The 19,821-nt window shown below is 34.8% G+C and overlaps 1 protein-coding gene across 6 annotated transcripts in view; it reads left to right on the top strand.

The window, feature by feature from the left end:
* LOC118186057 (STAM-binding protein-like A) overlaps positions 1 to 19,821 on the top strand; it is a 99,326-nt gene that overhangs the window by 27,175 nt on the left and 52,330 nt on the right. Inside the window, exons 1-3 of one of the 6 annotated variants that reach the window (XM_085813310.1) lie at positions 9,231 to 9,428; positions 9,539 to 9,641; positions 17,692 to 17,920. In XM_085813310.1, the coding sequence (XP_085669436.1) occupies positions 17,712 to 17,920 (209 nt within the window). In that variant the 5' untranslated portion in view covers positions 9,231 to 9,428; positions 9,539 to 9,641; positions 17,692 to 17,711. Of the gene's footprint in view, positions 1 to 9,216; positions 9,657 to 13,084; positions 13,251 to 17,691; positions 17,921 to 19,821 lie in introns of those variants that run through there. The other 5 variants (XM_085813308.1, XM_085813313.1, XM_085813309.1 and 2 more) reach the window with 5 other exon arrangements.

The following is a 19,821-nucleotide window of genomic DNA, read 5'->3' as shown; positions in this document are numbered from 1 at the left end:
GTTTATTTCATTTTCAAACTTATTAATAATTATGTTAATTCATGTTTAGTAATAATACATACTACTTATGGATCTATTTTATTTTTAGGATGGTATTACAAATGTGAAATGCAGGCATCGCTAATATTTTTAATTCAATTTATTCAGTTCGCGTTTACTCATAGGTCCTGAATTTTTTTTCATTAATGGTCCTTAATTTCTGTGTGCAGAAATGTGTATGAACTCTGATTAACAGTTTTCAGTATTTTTTTTTTTTTTTTTTTAAGTTACTTGCATGCAGGTTAAAGCAATTTACATTGAAACAAATACCCATCCTTTTCATAATTTATTTCACAATACTAATAACCTTCAACAATAATCAAATTTTCTTCAGTAGCATTGTTAATAAAACTTGAACATTACACATTTCATTACCTTTCAAGAGTCATTTGAACTATATTCCTTACACCAGCAGTGGTTTGCTAATTTTGATGACCATGGGAATACATCAAACTATTCTGTCACAGATAATCAGTAATAAATAGTATTTATTATTAAAATTTAATAATCTATTTATGTCACACCTGCCATCCTCTGAAAGGTTATTGTAAGAAAAGCATTAACAATATATTGTTACAATTTTACGCCATAAAAATTGATTTATTATCATAATTTTAGGTGACAATAAACAATAATAAAAGTAAAAGCATTACTTAATTATTTAAAACGCACATTTTTGCGGAGTAAGAAAACGAATTATTTGAGCGTTTTGAACCTCATGGTTCTGCGTGCGTACAGCTGTTAATAATTAAGAACACAACGTGAACAGCAGTGTTACAAATTAGCATTCACCCCTCCCGCTTTATTTTCTTCCTTTCATCCCGAACCGAGAATCGGGATCTACGAAAATATTTCTATCTATTCGTAGTTAAAAAATTAAGAAAAAAAAGTAATAAATAAAAGAAGAAGAATAGAAATCTGCAAATGCGAAGAACCACAGTGATAACGAAACAAAATGGACGCAAGATGAATGGTTGCAACAAGCGAATAGGTTGAATCCGCAGGGTTACCAGATTTTAACTATTATCGCCAAATTTGGCAATGTTTACATTCACCGGGTTCTTTCCGGAAGTGCTTCCTCAGGTTTTGCTAAAAAATAAAATAACTTACCGTCATTCGAGTATAATTGAAAAATAATTCTGGGTACTTCTGCCTCAGTGATGGAAACAATGCTGCATGAGCGGAATACGTATCTCGCTCTTGAAATATTGACCGAACCCATTCCCGCCTTGGAACGCAAACGCTTTTGTACAGCAAATACATACATATTAAATTACTTCTCAAATGCATAACGCGCTTTCTTTCTTCAGCTTTCTTAACTTCAGACATTCTACCGCAAACTTTCGACATTGTACCCTAAAATAGGAAATATTGCCCACGCGCAAATCAAAGCGAATTGATTGGTTGGGGGTAGTAATTCTTAGGCTTTGAGACTTACAAGTGTAAACGGGTGGGATCCTTGGGAGTACCAACTTAACGTTAGCGTACGTTTCTTGGGACCAAAGTTCCGCTAGTGTAAAACGGGCCTTTAAATGCTCTTAAAGGAGCTCGGCTGCAGTACTTAGTCTTTTTAATAACTTGCAGTTAGTTACATCTAGAGCCTACCAGGGTCCTAAATAAAATGGTTTCGATACTTCTTCCACAAAACAGAACCACGATTTCAGCAGAATAGTCTTTTAATCTCATAAAATTTTATTTTGGTAATTAATGAATCTTAAAAATTGAATCAACTTTTAAAATTCATGTCTAACTTCCTTCTTTGTTTTCATACTTCTCCATTAAAATTTCCTTTCGTATTGTCACACTGCTTCTAGAATTTTCTTCTAACCTTTTTTCATTGGTAAGCTGCAAAATAAAAAATCTTTGTTTTTATCATCGCTTGAAGTAATTCATTATAGTACTATATTTAGAGGTTAAATTCAACCAGATCCTGGCTATGCTGTTAGTTTTCGAGTAAAATTGCAATTTTAGCCGGAACATTTAACTATTTTTATGATTAATTTAGCTTAATTTGCTTAATTTTTATTTATATCTTTACGTTTTATTGAATTCGGAGTATGATTATTTATTATTTTCATTATTACTTATATTAATTATTAGCTCAAAAGGGCTATTAGTTTCGAAACATAATTTTCCACTTTAATGCGTTGTTACCCTTTTCATTCGAGTCTGTTGCCATTCGGAAAAACATAAAACATTATTAGTCTAAAGGGGCTTTGTTCCTGAAGGACTATTGTTTTCGTTTTGAGATTTTGCGTTGGTTCACTATAAATGTCCGTTTCACTTTTCAAACTGTTGCCACCCAATGTTAGAGACCTGCAATATATTTGAAGAAATTAAATAATGAAAAATCTGCATACATGTATGTATGTTTCTCGCATTGTGATAAAACAACGGTACATAGAGCCATAGAATTTTGAATGACGAAATCCTACTGCGAATATGGGCATGTGGGAAGCCCAAATTTGAAATTTGTTTTATTATCGATTTCATATTTTGTAAAACTTTAACGAATTTTTGATTAAGACACTTGATCATTTCAAAGCGAGTAATGGCAACACTGTACAGATATTTTTTGTATCCAGCGCACGAGACTCTGTATCGGAAATTCTAAAGATAGGCTCATTTTAAAATTAATTTTCGATATTGCTGTTAAACTGAATTTTATAGTTTGCGTACGTAGAACACGATATTTAATAAATAAAGGTAACAGACAAAATGTTAAAAAAACGCTCCTTTGGACGTAATTTAACATTCATATCATTTCAATTCTATCATTTATTTTCTATTTCTTTCTTGAGCATGATTAGTGTTTGGTCGTGGGGAAAAAATAAAATTTGGTTTCAAAATATTTTAGTCGTTTTACCACAGTTATCTTACAAGATCCAAACTTAAAATAATCGAAAAACCTTTATCATCATCTCACGTTTGAGAATGGTTATGATATTCTTTTTCCGTAAGCGAATTACAATGTTTTTTGCTTTCTTCTCTTCCACCCCCCCCCCCTTTTTTTTTTTTTTTTTTTTCCTTACTGCGGCAAACGTATCTATAATATTCTCAGAGTTCGCATTTTTAACTTCTTCCATCTAAACGGTAATGGTAGAGCGCCATGGAGATAGCTTCTAATTATGAGTGTGAATCAAACAGGGTTTTAACTACCCTCATGGAGTATATCTATATTAACTGCAAAATCCCAGATAGAGGTTGATCGACAGGACGGTATTTTTTAATCTATATTAAAAAGATTTTTATTTGGTGAAAAGGATTGTTATTCAGTGCATAGCAGTTGAAAACATTATATAGTTACGTAGATACTCATGCATGGTTATACTACTCCGACGTCACTCGAATGTGACTTATTACGAGTCGGGAAGTTAGATAAAAACTCGGCGATTTTTTTCGTATTCTGTAATGAAATAATCCTAATTACTCGACAGCTTTTTTTTGTAAGGATCAAATACCTTACTAGTTTCAGTTGCAACAGCGCAAGATTATAATACCGAAACACATTTTACAGAGCGCATCCAAAAAGCGAAGCTCGAACGGAGATCTCTCAGTTTTGAACTAAAAACTAAGAACTGGATACTGCAATATTACAGTATTATTCTGCAATATTACAGTATTATACCATAGCAGTACTTTCCAGAGTAATTACAGATCTTGGATCATATCTTTACTGCTGGCTTTAGCTGCTAGGAGCTCTTACCAGTATATTATCATTTTATACCATAGGCCATAAAGTTAAAAATTTAAGAGGTGTATTTAAAAATACACCGCGCCCGAAGGCGAGATCAATAAATGAGAGAACTTATAAAATACGTTTTGCTAAATTGCATATCATGGCATATGGGTGATTATATCAATGGCGGCAAGAGGCGAAATGATAGTCTAAGTTTCTGGGTAAGTCTAGAAGAGCAGAAACACGTGATCAGCGTCCGGCATTAAGATTGGTAATTACAGAGCTCCGCACGGAGCCTTAGAAGTAACGGCACATGAAGTGTGTCCCTCGTAGGAGGTGTCGGATGGTGAAAACTGATGTAGGAGACGGCTGCTGCAGACAGACGCTTACATAACGGCTGTGCGAAGTCGACAGAATTAGCGCCGCATTTGATTGGACTATTTTTTTATTATTATTATTTTTTCTTTAACTGCGAACTAAGGGAAATTCTCTTTTCCCTCAGTTATATGTATGCACTTGTGAGAGTAATGTGTGAGATATCCATATTAAAATCTTTATATTAATAATCCCTGTTGTGATTATTTAATTTGTAACTAGCCCTGAGAGTTGTAACAACTGAGAACTGATGCTGTATCAGGTCGTATATAATTTTTCCTCTGCGAGGCTGAGAAATTTTCAATATTTTCGATTTCTCGCAATTGCTGAAAGGCATACACTCATTCCGAGGTGGGACAGCGTTCGAGATAGATGTCTTATCTCTTCGCTCTCCGTTTCCTTGCGTTGCTGCCACTCCCACTACTGTACCGAGTTCATCGACCTCCCCTCACGGGCTCTGGGTTGTTTTTTTCTTTGGATTTCGCCTCGCAGAAGCGTCGCCTTAACTCCACTGCTGCATCCTTCGCTAGATAAAACAGGTCGTATTTTATTTTCTCTTCTGATTCTCTTTATTCACCGTGCTGATAAGGGTACCTTCGGGTACGGCCTCTAGTTAGGCCTTTTTTCCAACCTATTTGCCTCACATGATTAATCAATATGACACAACAAACATAAATGTAACTAATAATAACACAAACATGGAAAATTCACCTCCAAACTCAGAAAATCCTCACATGAGACATCTCAATGATGAACCCAACGTTCTCCAAATATTAAGTCACAAAATTACTTTATCCAATGACGTCGAAACTACCAGATCCTTGGTGGAAGGTATCCAAGATATCCGTAACGGCCCAAATGTGATTATGTCCGCTAGTGATCAAAAAGAACTAAACTTTCTCCTTGTAAAAGCCATTAATCAACTGCGTATGCAGGAAAACGAGATGGCCAATGCAAAAATAAACGAATTACAAACCTCTAACGAAAAGCTCGCTAAACAATTTGAAGAGATTAAAAAATTCTGCGACGTACTTCAATCCACTAGTGGTTTCAAAGAACAAAGAAAAAAAAAAACTGCGCCATAGACAAACGGATTCTGACTCCGATGAGGAGCCTTCTCTCAAAACCAGCAATCGATATAAACAATTAGAGAACCAAATAGACGACTTGCATTTGGACAACGAAGATGAATCAGCCACTCAGCTCACTACTACCCCAAAAGACCAACCAAACAAAAGTGACACCATTCCCGCAAATAGAAAACCAAACTCCAGCCCCCAAACAAGCAGAATTGATAAAGTGCCTATTATTGTCGTAGATGACGTACCAAAAGCGGATGAATACTTAAAAAACTTAAACAAGCAAACCGGAAAAGAGATAACTGGCACCTTAAAAGGACGCCGCCTTGAAATACAGCCTGCAGACTCTGACTCACATCGATTCATTCGCAAAATAGTTGAAGAAACAAAGCTTAAAGTCCACACCTACTTATTGCCCGAAGATAAAGTTTTAAAAGTCATAATAAGAGGCTTACCCATCACCACAGATCCCCGAACCATCACTCAAGAACTATTTGACAAAGGATTCAAGGTTAACTTTATTACACTATTAAGAAACAGAAAAAAAAATAAACCAATGCCGCTTTTCTTAGTACATATACGAAAATCAGAAGAAAATAAGGAAGTATTCAAAATCAAACGCATAGGTTATATGAACGTATCAATAGAATCATTACGTAAGGAACCTGGTCCTCCACAATGCTATAGATGCCAGGGATTCCCTGCTCACAGTTCTCTGCTCTGCACCAGAGACTGAGTATGCGTCCGTTGCGGAGGCAATCATAAACCTATAGAATGCACCCATAATCGCGACTAGCCAGCCTTATGTTATAACTGCAAAGGTCCTCATCCAGCCAATTTCTCAAATTGTCCGGTCAGACCAAAAAACAAACAAGTTTAGTTCCAACCCAGTCCTCCACCAGCAATCACTCCCTGGACTAACAGAAGACACGACTTTCCTCCGCTGACATCAAGCAGTAACGAAAATCTCGCTCAAACTTCCATTCAAAACGAAAATCCAACAGAAGAAACTACCAGCACCGAAGAATCCACCCTGTCAGACCTCTTTGACTTTGTCAGACCTCTTCGCTAAAAACAATCTGGACAATAGTGATACAAGGACTCAAAAACATTAAAACCAAGAAATCACCTATTGATAAAATAATCGCAGTAGTCGAAATCATTGAAAAACTAGGAAATCATCTTTAATTCTAACAAATTCAAGAACAGGTGCAACATAAAAATCCTCTCTTGGAACGCAAACGGTCTTTACCATAAAAAAGATGAATTATCCAACCTCATTATTGAAATTGAACCTGACGTAATACTCATAGAAGAGGCTCACCTTAAACCAGCACTCAAAGTACTTTATGCTAATTATAACACCTACCGTACGGATCGTGAGACAGGAAGAGGCGGTGGCATCATCACATTTGTTGTTAAAAGGAGCATAAAACACTCTCAAATTCCTAATCCCAGCACCACTTTCGAAAGTAACACAATAGAAATTGTAATAGAACATAAAAAATTCACAATCTCTAATATATACATTCCACCAAATAATAATCCCAGCTTACAAGAATTAATTCACCTCCTTAATTCTAATACTTCTACCATTGTCGGAAGGGACTTCAACGCCAAACAGCCCTGCTGGAACGGAGACCTGCTAACAAAAAAGGAAATGACATATTTGCACTCATTCAATCAAATAATTATAACATTCATGCTCCAGACGAACCCACCCATTACGGATACAATAGCGCCACCACAATTGACGTCTTCATCTCAAATAACATTACTAACAGATGCAATATCTCTGTAATTTCCGCCCTGTCTTCCGACCACAACCCCATTGTATTTGAAATCCCCATTAATAAATACCTCCCCTCACTTGACAGAAGTATAGAAGTTACAAATTGGATCAAATACTCTGAAATTCTGAATAACTCCATACAAGGTAACCCATGCATCAACAATAAAGAAGATTTAGAACACGAAGTCTCAAAATTACCAACTGCATCAATTCTGCTTTAAAGGAAGCCACCAGTATTTTTTATGTGAACAAGCCTTTCCTCCCCCTGCCTGCCGATATAAGAAATAGTATTAAAGAGAAAAACCTGATCCGTAAAAGATGGCAAACCACCAGGGATCCACAACTCAAACACGAACTAAACTCTATGCAAAAAGAAATCAACAGAAGAATCAAGAACTTCAAAAACCAAAAATGGACCAATTTCCTAAATAAATTAGCTGTATAGGACAATTCCCTATTTGACATTTCCCGCAAATTCAAGAAACCTTATAAACCTATTCCACCTATCCATGGACCTAGTGGAATTTCATATACAGAAGAAAATAAAGCTAAATCTTTTGCGGACTATATGGAAGATACATTTACTCTTAATCCCACTCCGTACGACAATAACCATATTGAACGGGTCGACCAAGTGGTCAATAACTTCCTTAATACCCCTGCTCCGTACAACTTCACTTTCCTGACTACCCCAACAATCGTTGCCAACACCATCAGCGCCTTACAAACGAAGAAAGCCCCAGGGCACGATGGCATCTCGACCAAAGCACTGAAGCATCTTCCGATCAACGCTCTTACCTGCCTAACTAAGATAATCAACAACATTATGAAATTCACTCATTTTCCTAACTCATGGAAGCAAGCTATAATAATTGTTTTTGCTAAACCGCAACAAAATCCAACATTCCCACAGAACTATCGCCCTATCAGTTTACATAGCCATCTGTCTAAAGTTACTGAGAAAATTCTACTTTTCCACATACAAAAAATTCACCCTTCCATGAATTTTCTCCCAGAAGAACAATTCGGTTTTCGTAATCATCATAGCACTTGCCACCAACTTCTTAGAGTTATCAACATTATCACTGTAGGCTACAACTGCAAGCTTCCGACCGGTGCTATATTCCTCGATATCGCGAAAGCTTTTGACAGGGTATGGCATCGAGGTCTTATTTACAAACTAATCACTCTCAATTTTCCAGATCATTTTATTCGCTTAATAGCCTCTTTTCTCAGCAACAGAACATTCAGAATAAAAATCGGTACTGCTTATTCTACCACCAGAGTAAACAATGCTGGTGCCCCACAGGGGTCGGCACTTTCGCCGTACCTTTTTAATATTTATACACAAGACAACCCTAAAGACCCTTCTGTTCATCTTGCACTCTTTGCCGATGATACCGCCATACTTACTAAAGCCTGCACAGTTATTGCCGTAAACCAACTCCAAAACTATCTCATAAAACTGGAAAAATGGCTCACCCTTTGGAGGATTAAAATTAACACTGATAAAACTAAGGCAATAATTTTCCGTAAAGGAAACATGAAATATTATCCTCCATCCCGTGAAATATTTGACGAAGAAATAGACTGGATTAATGAAACCAAATACCTTGGAGTCACCCTTGACCAAAAATTACCTTCAGAACCCACTTCCGGTCCATAGTACAAAAATTTAAAATCACCACAACTACTATGCGACCTCTTCTTGGTAGAAAAAGCAACTTATATACTACAAACAAATTAATTCTATATCGCTCCATACTTCGCCCAGCCCTCCTTTATGCGGCACCGATCTGGGGACATGCAGCTAAAACCAATATTAAACAATTACAAATTCTACAAAATAAAATTCTACGAGAAATTATCAATGCTCCTTGGTATATTCCAAACATCTATATTCACAGAGACCTTCGAATCGAACTTATTCAAGAGTATATTAAACGATTAGCAGTCAACTTCTTTTATTCAGTACAAACCCACAGTGATAGCCTTATTAGCACTCTCAGACACTCCCCGCATCCCAGAGAAAAACATCGGTACCCAAATGACATCCTACCGACTCTAAACTGACTCTGCGGTTTACCACCCGCGGCTACATCTTATAACGACACTGGACTTGCCACCCCCCTTTTTTCGCCTCCGCTAGTGCGGACCTCACTCTCATTTTTCCGCCTCCCACACTTCCTTCCACGCTTCTCTTTCTCCTCCTACACGATCCTTTTCAGAAGTCGAGTAAAAAGATGTTACATCTTGACACTCGAGACTGTGTGTGTGTGGCATACACTGATCGTATCGCAGGCCATGTTAATAACACCTGGTAGTAGTAACAAGCGTCTAGCCCCTCAGATGCTAGTTTCTTCCTGATTCCTCCCTGATCATTTGCGCAGATTCACGCGCAGCCACAAGAATTGCAAAGAGGTTAGAATTGTAACCGGTTAATGACAGCGTAATATTTGTTTTGGTGGGTTTTCCGTTTTGTTGAGATATTGATTGTGATGTATTTCAATTGTTAGTGAAATTTTTTGAGGCAATACACAATAAATTAAGGCTGAGTAATTGTATCATTTGTAGGGATATTCCGAAAGAAGTATATGGCTATCTGCAGCGGATTTTTATCTTTCAGAAGAAAAAACTGTATTTGCTAAGGAACTTCTACACAGAAATTTAAGCAAATGTACTAAGTCTTACGGTAATTAATTTTGTTTTGTTTTACATTAAACAATATTTTTAAATTCTTCGTAATGTGTATGTTGACTAATTGATATTACTAATATATGTGCTTTAGTTTTAATAGAGATTTCCGTGGAAATTAGTTATACGTGTAGTATTCCATAATTGAAAAATTTCTTTTCCTGAAGAAGCGTTATTAAGTTTTTTTTTTTTTTTAAATTTTTCTTAGGTTTGTTTTGTCATCTATAATCGGGGTTAACTTTTCGGGGGGGGGGGAACGATGAATCAGTTCTTTTGAAATTTTTTTGTGTTGAATAGTTTTTGTTCACACTCTTCAGCCTTAATGACAGAGATAATATCTACTGAAGAATCTTTTACTGGATATAGTATTTAATAACAAAGTTGTCTAATTTTGGGAGTTTTTTTCTTTTTTCACCATGTTTCTTTTTTTTTTTTTTTTTTTTTTTTCGTTTTTGAGCTTCATTCTATTGTTTTTTCTTATCCAATTTAACCCGGTGGAAGGTGAGTCAAGTAACATCAAGAAAAGTTACTAGAGTGGGTGCGTGGGGTATCACATACCCCAATATTTAAAATACGGTAAAAGTAATTTTATTTCATTGTAAAGCTTTATTTTCTTCTATAATACATGAATAATACTTGGGTTACAAGAAATTAATTTCCAAAATAAGCCTATAGATAGTTAAAATTAAGATAAATGAAAATAATAATAAAATAAAAATCATTTCCTTGGTCTTATTGCATCTCTAATACACAGTCCTTATTTTATCTGTTTACACTTTGAATAAAATACATTCATGTGTTCTTGGCACAGAAAGTTCTCATTTTAAACATCGCATTTGTGTTCTTCTGTCCTTGGCTCGAGGGCAAAAATTCATCACATCTTTTATACTTAGTTGTTTCGAATTTCATATATTCGTTTGAATTATACGTCGAAACAGTTCGAAAATTATTTGCAGCAACCTTTAGTGCAGAAAATAAAATTAGCATTGGCCACCTCCTGTTTATTCTGGCAATTGAAAAACTTGCTGCTATGTCATCCGCAGTATCCACTGCTCCCTTAGTCATATTATAAAAATATATAATTTCTGGCGTTTTCTTTTCTCCAGTAGTATCATCTATAGCATCATCGTTATGTAATGTTGATAGCATTAGAACAGTCTTTCTTTTTTGGGGAACATAAGAAATTAATGTTTTATTTTTTTTTTGAAATCCAAACAGTGTAGAAAATATTCCTATCTTCATTTTCAGTTTCCGAAATGCAATCTTCGTCACTTTCAACTATTTCTAATAATTCTCAGAGTAATTCCACTTGCAATTCCATCTCCATTTGCCATAATAAGTTCAGAAATCTTTAAAAATATACTTTTAAACACTTTGAAATCATTTACAAGTGAAAATATTTACTGCTTCACTCTAGAAATAAAGTTCTCAAATAAATATTCAGTCACAAAAGCACTTACGCGGACAGGCGCATGGGGTGTTTTATACCCCAGTTGCGACAAAATACTGATAAATCTTTTTCTGAAACGCACAGGCAACGGAAAAGCTGTTCTGAAAGTCATCCACTGCTGGAAACTCAGCTACTGAAAGCAGCACAGAATCACAGTTTCACAAGTTAGGAATACAGTCAAAAGTCGTTAATTCGGACACCCATAATCCGGACCTCAAAGCTAAAAACTTTCTGCGCATGCGCCGCGTTGACACATACACATAGGCGTTTACACGTGCGCGTAAGACCTTTACGACTGCGCATGTGCGTGTGTGCAAGAGCAGAATACGTTTTCGCGTGCGCATTTAATGTATAACGGACGGTATAAGCTAAAATTATCTAATTATCTATTTCAGTTAATGTTGATGATTGCGTTGTTTCTTAATCTTCGAATTGGATGCGGCTTATTATCTTTTGCAAACTGTAAGAGCAATTTGATAAAAGTAAACTTGAACTTTTGATTATGTCAAATAGAATTTCCGATGCTGGAGCTCCCAAAGGATCTACAAAACAAAAGTATGTTTCGATGTCCATCAAACAAAAAGTGGAATTGCTGCAAAAAATGGATAAAGACATGAAGAAGGTGACAGAGAGGTTAGTGAAAACGAAAAAATTTCGATTGACAAGTTAGTCGGTATTCTCGGCACAGCAGTTACGGGACTTGAACAACAGAACTTTGTAACTGAACAAGAAATTATGTCTGTTTATAGAATTAAAGAGAAAGTATTATCACATAAAACGAAGCAACTTAAACAACTTACATTGAAAGAAATGTTTAATAAAATAAACAAATAAATATAAGGCTTTTTTTTTTTTTTTTTTTTTGTAAATTTTGATACCCTTTAGATCATAATTGTTCTTTATTTCATAAATTACGGGCCCACCAGCGGCCGAGCGGTAAAGTCGCTGAACACTGGTAGTTCGGTCTGAGGTTCGAATCCCGCGAACGGGTTGGCTGCAATGGTGTTTTCGTGGTTTTTCCATGTGTAACGTGTATACGAGCCAGTTTCCCTTAGAAAGTCCTCTACGAAGGCATCCCTCCCCTTAGGCAGATAGCCCTAGTGAGCTTTGCCATAATTAAATACACCAATACACACCATAAATTACGGTTTCATATTTTTAATTTTAGAATTTCTGCATGCCATCTTACCAGATTTAAACTGATGATCTATAATCCGGAAAAATCGATAATCTGGAATCGCCGAAGTCCCGACGAGTCCGGATTAACGACTTTTGACTGTATTCTACTTTTTTGTTGAGGTGGGTATTTTGTAGGGTGGTTGTCTTTTGTAGAGGTGGTACATGATACACCCCACGCGCATTCCCGCGGGTTAACTGATATAGTATTTTATCAATCGTAATAATTATTTTAATATTTCTTACCTTTGAATTTTATTTCTAGCCAACAACTAATAAAACATTTCTTAAGAGTTTGCAGAATGAAATACAACATGTACACTTCTATAGGGCACTGGTTACCTCTTTCACCAAATGTGCACTTGAAATCTAACTAAAACTGGTTTGTTTGTGATAACAGTTTTTTTGCTGTGCAGTAATACCTTTTTATGCTCAAATATAAAAGACACAGTAAAAATAAAGGCTGATCTTTGGAATATGGTAACAGGTAGTTTGGTGACATTTTGGAGGCGATAAAGGTTACTACCTAGGACTTTGGGAATAATGTGAGAAGTACTCGGTTCCAATTACGCATTATTTTGTGTGAGGGAAATGAGAGATCATGAGATATGTCATGTGACATTAATGGACGAATCACTGTTCTTTAATCGGAAAAAGGGGTATATTTGTAAAAATATCTGCTGTACTTTATAGCAGTAGTTTCATTCTATGTTCTGTGAAACAGTGTTGTTTAATATTTGGATCCCATGGCCCTTTATAAAGTAAATCCGAAATTTTTATTGCGTTTATGTGTAATTGAAAAGAATTGCTTAATTGCGGATAAGTATGAATGTCCAATATGTGGGAATGAAATGAGATTGTGTGAAAGGAAGGATATTACAGATAGTTTGAATGGCGGTGCAAGAAACCTGATGAAAATGGACATTTTGTGATCCGCCATGCACTCAAGATTCTGTAGAAGATTAGGTAAGTTAGTATTTTTAATTATTTGAGGATATTATTTTTATGCATTGTTCTAAATGTAAGGAGTAAATAAATTAATATGGTATTATTGGAAAATTGTTATTAGCAATGATTTAGTTTAAAGTAATTAGGATTGTAAGCTAATTTTTATTAATTTAATGTATGTGCTTATTTATCTTTTAAGTAGTGTTTTTTAATTTAATTATATTTTAATTTAATGATCGTGATTTTGAGAGTTATATGTTTGTAGTATTTTGGAATACATTTGAGTAGAAGTAAATGTGCATGGAAAGAATTTAAGTATTTGACACTAAGTATTTGTAATCATTTTTAAATTCGTTGGTGACGTTTATAATAGATAATTTAGAGGTAAAAGTTTTTGGATATTTTATTTATTTTATATGTGCAAATGTCCATCCTTGGAAAGGGTATATACTTTTTTGCGATCAGGTAATTTCATATATGTCCTTTTTACCGAATTTAAAGATTCACAAAATTTTCCTGCATTTTTGTGCAAATTTTTGTAATTTATGAGAAAATAGCAGTGTAGATGGATAAAGTCAAGAGTGTGCGTAATGCCATTTTTGTGCAATTCTGGGATGTTTTTTTAAGTAAAAATAAGTCGACGTGTACATGGTTACTGTGTATGTGCGATTTTGAAAAACGCGGCAAGGAGTTTGCGATTCTGCACTTTTTCCCAATTTTGCAGTTAATATTTGTCATGATTAAGCAGTTTTGTTTCATAAAATTTCTAGCATAAGTGTAATTCAGCTAGCAGATTGTTGGAAAAAGTGTTGAGTAAATAAAAAGAAAAGAAACATGTCTTTACTTCATGAAGACAAAATGGCAGCGAAAAAAAAATAGGGGGTTGCTGTAGCAGAGTTGGTCGCCAAATTTTCGCCAAAAAATCGTAAAGTTACCATAATCCAAAGATCAACCAAAATGGCTGCAAAATGATTATCAAAAACAAACATGCTAGTTTGGATTAGATTGTGTATGTGCAGTTGATAATAGTGCCAGTATTCTGCAAGCAGGCCAATATATGTAAACACAAGAATTCATAAGCAGCACTGGATTCATAGCAAGCAAGATAGGCTGTTGTGGTATTCAATTTTATTTCTAGTTTTTATAATATTTAAAAAGAAAATATAAAACTTTTATAATTAATAACGTAATTTATTTAGAAAACTTAAAATTTAATCTGTATAAAATATCAAAGATAGATTCTGCAAGAAATTTATTATTACTTTTTGAATATTCACAAATCAAATGTAATGGGCCTTTAAAATGGATGGCCTATTTAGTATTGCCTAACCTTTCCTATCTATAGCTGTGTCACTGCTGTGGAATACTCAGACCTCTTCTCTTAAAGGAAGAATTATGAGTGTTTGCAGTTTGTTAAACATTTTTATATAAAAAAGAAAATATGATAACACATGGTTTACTTGAAGCTCTTCTCATCATGAACAAATTATAAATTATTGTTAGTATTATTGGTTGTTTGAGAATAGTTTGCGTTGGCAGTTCATCGATAATCTTGGTGCCATTTGCAAAATGTTTATTAATAATTAGGAAGCATTTTTTGGGTCCTTTCTGATTATCTGTATTCCCTGTTTCAATACTAAAAATACCATGTTTTTGGTGTATTTTTGAGTATGCATGCAGTAATAACAAACATGCATACTGTGCACGTATTTTAAATACATGTAGGTTTACATGCTTTATATTTAATCATTACTGAATAGTATCTGCCAACAATAAAAAATGTAAACATTGGCCATATAGATATTTAAATCTCAGAAAATTCCTTGTTATAAAATGCTTCATTTTATTATTATTTTCGAACAATATCTGTGAGCAGTGAAGATAGCCTATTTTTTTTGGCTAATCTTTGGAATATGGTAACAGGTAATTTGGCGACATTTTGGTAAGGCGATAAAGGTTACCAGCTAGGACTTTAGCAGTGTACATGGATAAGTCAAGAATGTGCGCAATGCCATTTTTGTGCAATTCTGGAATGTTTTTTTAAGTGAAAACAGGTTGATGTGTAAATGGATACCGTGTATGTGCAATTCTTAAAAACGCAGCGAGCAATTTGTGATTCTGCACTTTCTCCCAATTTTGCACCTAATCTTCGTCATGATTAAGCACTTTTGTTCCATAAAAATGGCATCCAAACAAAAACTAGCAGGTTGCTGTAGCAGGGTTAGTCGCTAAAAAATCGCCAAGTTACCATAATCCAAAGATTAACTGTTTTTTTTTTTTTTTTTTTGCCACAGTGAGTTACAAACTTTTTGTCAGAGTGCAGATTATCAAAAGATATTTGGTACTTTTCCGTTTTGCCGGATTTGGCGATAAAGTCGCCAGTAATGGTAAATCTGATGCCAAACGGAATATCTTTGCTGGTTACCTTTTACGCTTCATTTTCAAAACAAGTCGCAGCCATTTCTTATCAGATTGATTGTTTCTTTCAATACTGGCATACAATTACATTGAATTTTTACAAGATAGTTAAATTTTATGCCCTAAGACCATTTGCGGTAATCAAGTCAATTAGAATGCAATCACACTGTTCACCCGAAGGCGAAAATATAGAAAAGGCAGCGTAATGGCAGACCGCACATTGAGTTGAACAGTGTTAAACGAATGTCGCATACTGCGCATGCCCAGAAAACAATTTGGCGTAATTACTGTGTTGGCGCGATTTGTAAAGAAGATAAATACGGTATATGGTAGATTGTACCGCCATCTGATTGTAAACAAATCTGGCGTTTAAATCTTTGTAGAGTATAATGTAAATGTAAATTAATTACCGTGTTAAAATACAATTTTTTGCTGTACTGCTCAAACAACTAGAAAGCTGAAATTATTGCGAAGTAATGTGAAGCAGTGTTTGCATTCAAAATGTAAAATATAATATCTATGAAATTCTGCACATTCCTTTGGAACTGTACAAATTTTCGTTCAGAAAAAGACTGAAATTTAGGGTATATTAGTTGAAAATTTATTCATTATACTTTTAAGCAATAAAAACAAGTCAGGATTTACCATACGTTCCATTCGTACATGCATAAAGAAACACTGAGGAATATAACAAGTGCTTGCAAATAACACTGAAGAAATTTTACAATTCCTTAATGCTAGTTATTAAATTCTTTGAAATGAGAAAATAAAAGCGCGAATATATGCTAACAAACTAAGCGAGATACTCCAGTTTACAATTACTGAATTATAACATGTAAACAAATTACATTTAAATAACGAATTATTACGAACATATGTTAACAAATATTAAATTCACTGTTATTGGCAAATTACAATGAAATATATATTAGAAAAATAAACAAGTGCAATCGGTATGTATGTTAAATTAACTAATAAGCAAAGTTCCACAACATTACAGTTGTAAACATCCTTCGAACACACTCGACGGCCATGGTGATCACGAATAAGCTAGCATAGGGTTGCTTAGTCACCAATATTTCTCCCCGCGCCAAAGGTACACCATCAAGCATGCGCAGTAAGCGAAATTTGTTTAACATTGTTCAACTCAATGTGCGGTCTGCCATTACGCGAAAAGGCAAAATCGAGGGTTAACCTTATCAATTCTAATGAGAATGCGCTAGCGAAGTAAAGCACTGCAGTTTTACATAATTTCTGAGTAAGCTATTCGTATGAATTGAAATAATTCTTTCATTTAAACTTGTATTCCAAAATAAGATTTAACTTGAAATTAATGTAGATAATTGCTGAGAGAATTAGATTTTTGTAGCGTAGTTTACGTGAAATGAGATCACTTGGGGTCACGTGATATGAACTGGCGAATCAGGATGTTGAACCATAAAAGCATAGTAAATTCTCAAATTAATGTCATTTTTTTCAATGTAAAATCTTGCTGCATTATATTTTAAAATGAGCATTCTGAATATAGCCAGAAAGCATTTCATCCTGTTTAGATCAGAGGTATCCAAAGTGGGATACGTGCCAAACAAGTAGGCTCATGCCAGGTGTGTGATCGTGTATTACATAAGTGTAATGTTTCTCTCATTAGCCGGTATCTCTGGCTGATTAGTGTTTGGAGAGCTGAACATCATAATTGCATCGGCTTTAAAGCTCATGCACATTATGTTGCATTATATTACTTTATATTACATTACAATATATTATATTATGTAGGCATAGCTTACAATTATTTTATCTTAGGTGTATGTGATCAAAAAGTTTAGAGATTGCTGGTCTAAATAATAAAAATGTATTTTAAGTATAAAAGAATTAAATGGTCAAGCTTGTATTGGTTTAAGTGTTATTAGCTGTTAAACTGTAGTTGCAAACTTTCTTCATTTTGAGTTCATAGAGCTTATGATAAATTTTATTTGAAATAATTATTTTATTATGAAATCAGATTTTTTTGTAGATTTTCATTTATGTTCTCTTGTTTTTATAGGAATCTGAATTTGAGGTATCATGGCACCAGAGAATATCACCACTGTGATGGTGGATCCACAAACTTATATCAGAAATCTGGCACTGACTGGTAGCAGTGTATTTATTGATCGTCGTATTCCAGTACGACGGTATTTTCGATCTGGTGCGGAAATGTTGCGGATGGCAAAAATGTACTTAGACGAAGGTCAATTAGAAAATGCCTTTATATTATATACTAAGTATACCACGTAAGTATGATTCAAAATAGAGAACTTTTAATAATATGCATATTACATTGTTTAACTCTCTAAGAAATGTGGCTTTTTGGAACTACTTATGAAAAACTATGCTTAAATAGTTTTTATTTGCTGCATTTCTATCTCTTGCCAGTTTTATAACCTGTATTCTATAAATCTTTAAAGAAAAGTTAGCTAAACCATTAAAAGAAAGGAAATTATTTTAAATAATGTACAGTGGTGGCCAAAATTGTGGACACTTTTGGAAATTTTTATGTTTTTGAACTTTGTATGCTTATAGAAAATTTGACGTTTCGCAAAATGCAAACTTGTATATATCATTTTAAAGAGAATTTATTACTGAATTCAATACAAAATACAAAATTCAATTATTTGCAATATAAAAAAGTTATATGTACTTTAATATAAATAAAAAACAGAGTTATAAAGTGGTTTATAATGCCTAGCTTTCCTGGCCAATCACTGTTCTTGTTCTAAGAATCAATCAAACGTTAGTAACTGCCAGTAGAAGCTGACATCATGTTTACACTTGAAAAAATTCATTATTTTGCTTTGTTCTGTAAAAGGAGGACCTGTTTCTTTTACACTGCAATTACAAGTAGGAATTTTTGTAAAAAATTTTAATATTTAGTCAAAAAGCAATGACATCAAATAAAAAGTAGATTGACACTTGCAAGACAGGTGGGTAGTTCAGTGACTACATCTGGAGATCTGGAATCCGAAAGTTTTGTTTACGATATCAGGAGACAAATTCAATAAAAAACAAAGAAGGAAAAGGCCGAAAAAGGTGCACTACATCTATTGATGACAGAAGAATAAAAAGACTATGTCTCCAAGATAGAAAAATGTCATCAGCGGCCATCAGAAGTGATCTGAATGATGCTGGTGTTTCTGTCAGTTCAAGAACAATCAGGAGAAGATTAACAGATGTTGGACTGAGAGGTAAAATTCCACAAAAAAAGCCTTATCTTAATTTTCAGCAACGAAAAAAAGTCTACAGTGGGAAAGGAACACATTAATTGGACAGATGATCAGTGGTCACAAGTTATATGGAGTAATGAAACTAAGATATTGTTATTCGGTAGTGATGGGCGAAAATATGTAAGACGTAGAATAGGAGAAGAGCTACATCCTGACTGTATTCAAGCAACTTTGAAGAACCCAGTTAGTGTTATGATTTGGTCATGCATGTCAGCAGATGGTATTGGTCGCCTTCATGTCATCGATGGGACACTGAATGCCAGAAAATACGAGGGTTGGAACTTTAATAGTGGCAACTATTTATTTACAAGGAATACAAAAGTGATTCATGTCACCATGTTTTAAAGTCCTTCAATATAGTCGCCAGCATTGTGTACAACCCATTTCCAATGATGTGGAAGTCGCAGAATACCTGTAGCAGCGCCTGTTTCGTTGATAGTTTGAATGGACCGGTCTACTGCCGCAAGAATCTCAGGAACAGTTTGGAAGCGAGTGCCACGAAGTGGTTCCTTCATCTTAGGAATTAAGTTATAGTCACAAGGGCTTTGATCTGGGAAGTATGGTGGATGGTAAAGCACTTCCCAGCCCCATCACTTGAAAAAATCAGTCAAAGCTTGCGCTGCATGCGGCCGAGCATGGTCATGCAAAATGAGAGGAGCGTTCTGCAGAAAGTGTCGCCGTTTTTTTCTCAAAGCTGGTCGGAGATTGTGCTCCAAAAATGAGCAGTAATACTGTGCAGTGACAGTCTGCTGTGGGGGAACAGTATGTGTTAGGATGACACCATCACAGTCGTACACGAGAATCACTATAACTTTCACATTGCTGGGGTTCTGACGAAATTTCGAACGTCGTGGTGACCCATGATAATGCCATTCATTTGATTGGCGTTTCAGTTCTGCCTGGTACGATCG

This window comes from Stegodyphus dumicola, chromosome 3 (genome assembly GCF_044657685.1).
Source record: "Stegodyphus dumicola isolate Sdum_Otavi_A_Nest chromosome 3, ASM4465768v1".
Lineage (NCBI taxonomy): Eukaryota > Metazoa > Arthropoda > Arachnida > Araneae > Eresidae > Stegodyphus > Stegodyphus dumicola.
The sequence above is the reverse complement of the archived record's forward strand: the minus strand, read 5'-3'. Positions and strand labels throughout refer to the sequence as shown.